General features: G+C 52.7%; 1 protein-coding gene across 1 annotated transcript; it reads right to left on the bottom strand.

Annotated features, from left to right (window-relative positions):
• Positions 1 to 6305: 6305 nt before the first annotated feature.
• On the bottom strand, positions 6306 to 7220 carry TMDD1 (transmembrane and death domain 1). The gene has a single exon (XM_088025721.1). It carries the CDS (start codon positions 7218 to 7220, stop codon positions 6306 to 6308), a length of 915 nt encoding a protein of 304 aa, XP_087881847.1.
• Positions 7221 to 7853: the final 633 nt, after the last annotated feature.

Raw genomic sequence — 7853 nt, forward strand, 5'->3', positions numbered from 1 at the left:
AGGAAAGCAAAAATTAAATATTGTACAGATGTAAAACTTGCAAGTGAAAGATTGTTTACAAACTTCCTGAATATTATCAATGCAGAACAGCTGTGGAGACACTTTAACCTGAAGATCTATACCAAACGTAGTCTGCTTACCATGTAACACGGTTGCATCTTGAGCAGTGACCTGCCAAGGGCCAAGGACCCTGCTCCCTGGACTCACCAATTTTCTAATGCTTGGGCAGGTGGTTACTGCATGTTCCACATCAGTCAATGCAACTTAGGACAAAACCAACAGGATACAAAAACCAGAGGAGAGGCTGCCGGGACCAGCATATTTCCGTTGCAGCCAAATGGATTTTATTTTTTCATTTTGGTGATTCTCAGAAGCAGAAAGCATCACTTTAAAAGTCTGTTTGTTCATGCAAACTATATTTGCATTCTTACATTAGTTAAGCTAAGCAGCAAAAAGAAAACACACACACACACACACACACACACACACACACTCACATCTAGCCCATGTCATTCAATTGTCAGTTTCTTTGACATAAACCGCATCTTCTCCACATGGGCTTCACGTGGTCTGGAGATGGGTGGGGGAAACAATCAGGTTTCTTCAGGCTGAGGAGGACTTGCTCAGGCCGATTCCAAACATTGTGCTCGTTCAATGCGTAGAAATGATTTGCATGATGGCATGCCGTGATCAGAAGTCATGCATGAGAACCATACACCACAGGACACTACTAATCCTGTCCCCTGCACTGGGTCAGCCTTCGGACAGGACCCAGCCCTGCACCGTTCACTGTATTTGGAGAAAAAAATGGTAAGAGTTCCATACCCGCTGCAATTCCTTATGAATTCTTAGAAGTCTTTCATACACCTTCTGGGTAGGGAAACATAACCAACCAATTGACCACCACCAACAACAACAAAAAAACAAACCCAGCCCAACAAGCAGATGGATCCGTTGTGTGTATATGTTTAACAGACATCTCTAACATACAGCCATTGTTGCACATTTTGAAAGATGAACTACTTAATGCTGCTCTGTGTCCCTTCCATGGGGAAACTTTGATCTCGAATGGCTTGTATTAATAATGTCACTGTAAAACCAAATCCTAGGGCTAAAAACAAAAAATCAAAAAAAAGTTCATTTGTATTGCAATATTTATGATGATTGTTTAGCCTTCATACTGGAGAACTGACACTTATTTGGGGAGAGATAAAAGTGCTGTTCAAAGTGGCACGTTATCTCTAGGGGGCAATTTGGGGAACTGAAAGCAAACTTTCAGTTGGTCAGGGGTTGGGGTGCTCACTTCATTCAGTGTCCTGTCCTTCTGCACTGTGGCTTTCTCCGGGCTCGGGTCCCACTGGAGAGGGGTGCAGATCTTCCCAGCGGGCCTCTCCCCTCTACAGAGGGGTTGTGGCGAGCTCACGCACTGCATGATTCCTCTTTGCCTCCATCTCATTTTTCCACCAAGCAGGGCTTCCCTTACCTACAGAGCTGGGTGAGGGCAGCAGCACTGGGAGCTGTGGCGGTGGTTTCTTTCGTGTGTTAGAGAATAAATAGTCACTGCTGGGCCCCCAGGTAGAGACGGAGCCGCCTCTGAACCAAGCCCACTTGGTTTCTTTATTGCACTGATTCTCATGAGAAAGCGATTTACTCTGAATTCTTAACACGTCCCAGCTTCTGCCGGCACAGTTCCCTCTCAGCCAGTTGTGCTGCTTAGCGGCCTGCCCGTTGTCCTTGGAGGGTGGCTTTGTGGGGAGCACCGTGTCTTCCGTTCCATCTCCCGCTCTAGGGAAGACCGTTTTTAGTCCAGGGGTTTCTCATCAGATGACTAGAGCTCAAAACCAAGATGCTGCAGTTGAATGTGTCAGGAAGTCTATACAAGGAATGAGGAGAGACTTGAGCATGCAAACCAAATCAAAACAAATTCTTCCTGAACCATAAAACCGAGGGGGACTAAAAGCACCCCATAATCAGATACACCAACCTGCCTTGCAATAGAAGCACTTTGGTGTAATTGTACCATCCACCTGACTAGCTTTGCGTAGAACAAACCACGGCAAGGCAGTAAACAGAGCTTTCTATCTTGTCGGACCTTTAGAAACTCTGCCCAGCTCTCGTCAGCCTGCTTCTGCGGCCTCCTCCGTAGAACTTTTATACTACACCTGACACCAGGTTGGAAAAGCATTTCTCTCAGTGACCCTGCTAACTGCTAGGACGAATGTATAGTAACATGTACAGGCTACATCGTAAACAGCACAAAACAGAAGCTGACAAGTGTGGCTATTCTTTTTAAGAGAATTATAAATACTGTAATATATCATTTTATTTTATTGGCATGCCTTTTTGTAAATACAAATTATTAACTTATTAAATAGGAAATGGCTTCTGGCTTATGCCATTGTCATGTTTATTTTTATTTTTTATACTTTTCTTTCTTCTTAGAACTTAGATGCTGTCAGCCAATGTACATCCCCAAACCAGACAGACAGACAAAAAATTTTTTATTGCTAATGGTCTTTTCCAAAACAACAAAAAAATATATATTTTTGTTCCAATGTGCAATAAATTCTAACCACTTCTATGCAAGATTTGGCTAAACTTCATAATTGTTCTTAGGTCTTGAGATGGGCAACAGAGCTATAAGATCCCGCTCGGTACCCCCCAAGTGCTCATGCTAGTGATGTCATTAAGCTACTAGAGCATATTAATGAGATTTTTCTAAGATCTGACCTTTTCCCTCCCACCCCCCGGACCCCCAACAGCTATCTCCTCAGTAACACACACATGGGCCTTGGTATCTGACCCCCATCAGCCAGCTTCATAGGGAAGAAGCCACCCCCACTCTATTTGATGTTTCCAATTTTTTTTTTAACTTTTCCTACCTTCTTTTCCCCTCACCCACCATCCCTCCACCCACTCGCTCGCTCACTCTCTCACTCACCCGCCCTGCTCCACACTTCTTTGGTAGTAAATGACACCATCACCAGCAGTTTACACCCGCAGTTAACAGGCATTGAACTGAAAGAGTCAGTGAGGACGTTTTTGTACGCCTTCACTGAGTGGGTAAGTGGCAAGGCTTTGCCAAATATTAACAAAGCCAACAGCAACCACAGTATCACTGCACATATATATATAGAGATCTATAAATATAATATAAATATTTATTTTTTGTAGCCAGGTCCTTGGTGCAGTATTTATACTCCACAATCCACCTTTAAAAAAAGGACAAAAAAGCAAAAAGACATGTGTGATGCTGTTAATTTAAAATGCAGAGCCAAAGCCACTGAGCGGCCGCTGACACGGTTGCTAGTTTGTGTGTGAAAAACACTTTCCCCTCTTCTTTCCTTAACCTCCTTGTTGCTTAGGCTGAGGAGACTCCATAATTTAAAGCAGAGGGTGAGAGCAGCAAAAACGTCCCGAGTCAACGTGACCTACTCCCACTCGCTCTAAATGAGCCACTTTTGGCGCCAGAAGTTGACTGGGGAGAAATTAACAGAAGTTCCCAGTCAGAGCCCCTGGAACGACAGTGCCCAAAGTTCTTTTCTTTTCCGCCGCAACCAATGTAACCTTGTAAAAGACCACTAGTGAAGATTAGTGTGTTAGTGAATGCATGGAGGCCAACACTGCTCTAAATGAGACATGATTAAAAAAAAAAAAAAAAAGTACATCACTACTTTAAGCCAAAAGGAAACAAAATAAAAATGACCCTTTTTACTGTACAAGGGAAGCCTGTCTTGGTGTCCGTTTGTTGCTTGACTACCCCAATTCTTGAGTCCTGGGAGGGGTCTGGGAATCGGGACCTTAGCACATTTGGGAAAAGGCGGGGAACAGAAGGGAGAGAGATCAGGGTCTCTCGCAAAGTTCTGGCTGAGAAGTAGAGATTGGAGAGCAAAGCAAGGTCCCGCCCACCACCACCTCCCCCCTACCCAGATCCCCCCCACTCACCCATTGCATGTGGCGTTCTTCCCCCTCCCGGGCCAGTGCTTCCAGGCCCATGAAACCCCTTCTTCACCAGTCCGCCTGGCGGAGCCCCCCGAGATGACGTCAGCCAACCCAGCCGGGCTGGCTTCACTTCTGCCTTTTTCACCAGTATGTTCAAACAAACAAACAAACAAACTATCCTAATGCCCCAAAGCTCGGGCGAGCCCCATGCCCAGCAGTCTCCACTCTCTAGCTAATGCTGGGCCCTGCCCTCCATCACCCCAACACATACACCAGCAGACTACGGCTGGTCTCGTTCACCTTCGTGCAGGGGAGAGGGGCACCGCTCCCCTCCCTCACCCTGCCCTGCTTTGGGGACATCCCTCTCTAGGCCATGTCTCCCCGTCCAGGAACACTCTCAGGAGGATTATGAAGTGCCCACTCTGGTCCGCTCCAGTAGCTCCACTCTGGAGAGAGATGGCTGGTAGGTCAGTCCCCATCCTCCTCCCCTCGGCCCCAGCCTCCAGGCCTGCTGTGGAGGTGAGTTGCCATGGGTTATGGCTTTGTGACTTGAGTCCTGGGCATCTTCTGTAACGATGCCTCTTTCTTTTCTCAGATGTTGCCCAAAGTTTTGCAAAAAGCTTCGTTCATTTTCAGGTACCCCCACCCCCTAAAGAATCGGCTGCAACTAGCCAGCCAGGGGGGCATCAGGAGAGAAGAGGAAATCTGGGTCGGGAGGGGTCCAAGGTGTGCACAGGGTCTGTGCTGTGGCTCAGCTCTGTGCTTTCTTGGATTCCCTTTCTGAGATTACCAAGATTTCCTCCACGAAAGTGCTCCTGAGGCACCCCCTGCCCCTGCTCCCCACTGCTGTTTGCTGTACATAGAGGCTAAGTGGGGTGGGGTGGGCGGGTGTGCACGTGTGGTGTGTGTGTGTGTGAAGAATGTATATAGGTAAAGGGGAGCGTGGTCCAGTGGTTCCAGAAAAGGGACAGAACTCCTGTGTTCCATCCCCAGCTCAACCACTGGCTCGCTGTGTGGCCTTGGGCAAGTCACTTAACCTCTCTGTGCCTCAGTTTCCTCATCTGTAAAATGGGGATAATAATACTGACCTACCTCACAGGGGTGTTGTGAGGCTTTAACTAAATGTTTTGTAAAGTGTTTTGAGATACAGAGGCAAAGGCACTAGGGAAGGGCAAAGTATTATTTGGACTTAAGGAAGACGAAATGGTACCATAAATGCTGCTATTCTGAGAGCCATTTTAAACTGCACTGCTCCAACCACCCCCGCTTCTCATCACCAGGACAGCAGGTCGAGAAAATGTCTTTCCTTTCACTTGCTTCTGGGGTTTGTGATTATTCTAGACACTTAATTTTTTTCCCTTGCTGTATCTCCTCTTTCCCTCACCCCCTCGACTTGTTCCCTGTTCCGTTTACGCGGAAATGGCAGAAATGCTTGAGAAATGGGAATGCATAAGTGGATTGGAAGTTTATAGTCTGAAATTTCAATTTTACTTTGTACTGTACATCTTTTTACTTTAGAATTTGCAATAAAGGGTTACGTCAATCTTGTTTTCAACTCTCCTCTTGGACTGGCCTGTCATTCTGTCATTGTTCTCACACCAAAGCCCCTCGGCCCGGGGTAGACGGGGGAGTCAAGCTCTCCCACCCAGCCAGACCCCACAGCCGTCCTCTCTGCCTTCCCCTGTGGCAGGGGACAGAGCCGGAGGGCTCACCCAGGCTCAGCTCCCCAGATGGGCTGGCCGGGCCCCAGCCACTCAGGTGGGTGGGAAACGTTTGGGGCTCCAGGGAGGCTAGGTCTTACTGTCTCTTGCCTGAGTAGGGGGAGCGGCTTGGAGGCAGCAGCCCCAGAAAGTGGGGACGCCTCTAGCTGTACCACCCCTGCGCACTCCAGCAGGGCCTGGGCGTAAAACAGAAACTCATCTTGTCAAGCTGCCTTACTGGTCACAGATCATTCCCTCTGGAGTTCAGCTTTCGGCTCAGGCAGCTCTGGGTTCAAAACCCTGACTCTGCCACTAACTAGTTGTGGCCACTTTCTTTACGTGTCATGGAGAGCATACCTGCTTTTCTTGGGTTCTGAAGATTCTATCAAATAATGCAGGTAACTGCTCCGCACAGGGCCTGGCATACAGTTAGCACTCACTAAATGCAAGAACTCCTGTGAGCGAAGGAGGCACTAAAGCTGACCAGGGGGAGGGCCTGCCTCCCACCCCCGGGACACTGGCACCGAGGCCCTCCTCTCCCGCTGGCAGCCCCGCTGGCGATGCGGCCATTTCCAACAAACCAACGCTCGCTCCCTCCTTTGCGTATTCGGTAACGTTTATAATAGGGCGAAGGCAGCACTCTGCCAAGGCTGTGCTCCCGTCTCACAGCCAGGGGCACTGAGGCGAGGGGCGCCCCGGCCCGCGCGCAGCCGCCCGGGCCCTCGGCTCGAGCTCCGCAGACAGGAGCGGCCTCGCCTCCCCCGCGCCGCGCGCCTGGGCCAGCCTGCGCCGGGGAGGGCCGGGGCCGGGGCCGTCGCCGCCCGTGACCCACAGCGTGAGCACGACGAGCAGCGCCCCGGCGCCCAGCGCCCCCACGAAGCCGGTGAGGAGGCCGAGCGCCAGCGGCCCGACCCAGCCGGCCGGGCTGCGTTCGTAGGGACCCTGGGGCAGACGCTCCACGATCAGCTGCAGCGCGTCCCAGTCCGGCTCCGGCAGCCAGGCGCGGCGTGGGCGCGGGGCCAGGGGCGCGGCGGCGGGGCGGGGGCCGGGGCCGGGGCCGGGGGCGGGGCCGGGGCCGGGGGCGGGGCCGGCGGCGGGCGGCCGCACGTAGCGCTGGCCGAACTTGCGCAGCTGCAGCGTCGCCTGCTGGTGGAGGTTCTTGCCCAGCTCCCGGGCCACGTCGGGGCGGCCGCTGCGCCGCAGGGCCCGGACCACGCGGTCCCAAGACAGGGTCGAGGCCTCCGCCGCCAGCCAGGCCGCCAGCTTCTCCCGACAGCCGTCCGACACCTCCGCGGGCTCGGCCGCCGCCCGCCGCCGCCGCCACAGCCGGCCCGGCGGCACGGACGTGGACTCCGGCGGCTCGGCGCGGGCCAGCCGGTCCTCAGAGAGCCGGGCCAGCTCGGCCTCGACGTCCGGCTCCGGCGCCTTCAGGAGCGACTGGAAATGGCCGCACTCCTCCGGGGTCAGCAGCTCGGCCAGACGGACGGCCGCGTGGGGGCCCATGGCGTCCAGGGCCCCCGCCGGGACCAGCGCCCAGCCCCAGAGCGCCAGCGCCAGGGCCTGAGCCCGAGCCGCCATGGCCACCACCGACTGTGACCACGCCGTACCTACTGTGGTGGGAGGGGCTCCGAACGCCCACGGGTGGGGGAGGGGTGCCTGGTACCCGTGGCGGGCGGGGGAGGGGGGCTTCCGCAAGCCGGGACCGGGGCGAGGGGGCAGCCCACACGTGGGATCTCCCAGCACCCAGAAACTAGGAATCGGAAGGAATTAGGAGTGAGAGTTTTCCAAGACCCAGGGGTGGGGGACACCCAGTCCCCCAGGAGGCTAAGATCCTGGGCCCTTATATTAAAACTCCTGCCCTAGGCCTGCCGCCTGGCCATCCCACTAATGCCTCAAATTGCCAGGTGTCCCACATCTCTCATAATCCATTCACCGCCCCTCAGCCTCCAGCACAAGCCCTAGACCCCTTGCTCTCCATGATCCAATACCCAATTCCAAATTCTCGGGCTACCTACTAAATACCAAATATTTATAGGCTCACCAATTCCCATCCTCCCACAGGTGCCTCCAAACCCTCACCTCCTTTTGTCTGGATGACTTGTCTGGTAAACTCCTCAAGTCCCCACCCCTACTCCACACACACCAGGGCCCCACTCCCTAACCTTGTTTCCTTTCCTGAGCAAGCTTGGTTCGGGCTCTCCTTTGGATCTT

The sequence above is a fragment of the Eumetopias jubatus genome, unplaced genomic scaffold, assembly GCF_037043125.1.
Source record: "Eumetopias jubatus isolate StellerSeaLion01/CBP00866 unplaced genomic scaffold, mEumJub1_p1.0 scaffold_8, whole genome shotgun sequence".
NCBI lineage: Eukaryota > Metazoa > Chordata > Mammalia > Carnivora > Otariidae > Eumetopias > Eumetopias jubatus.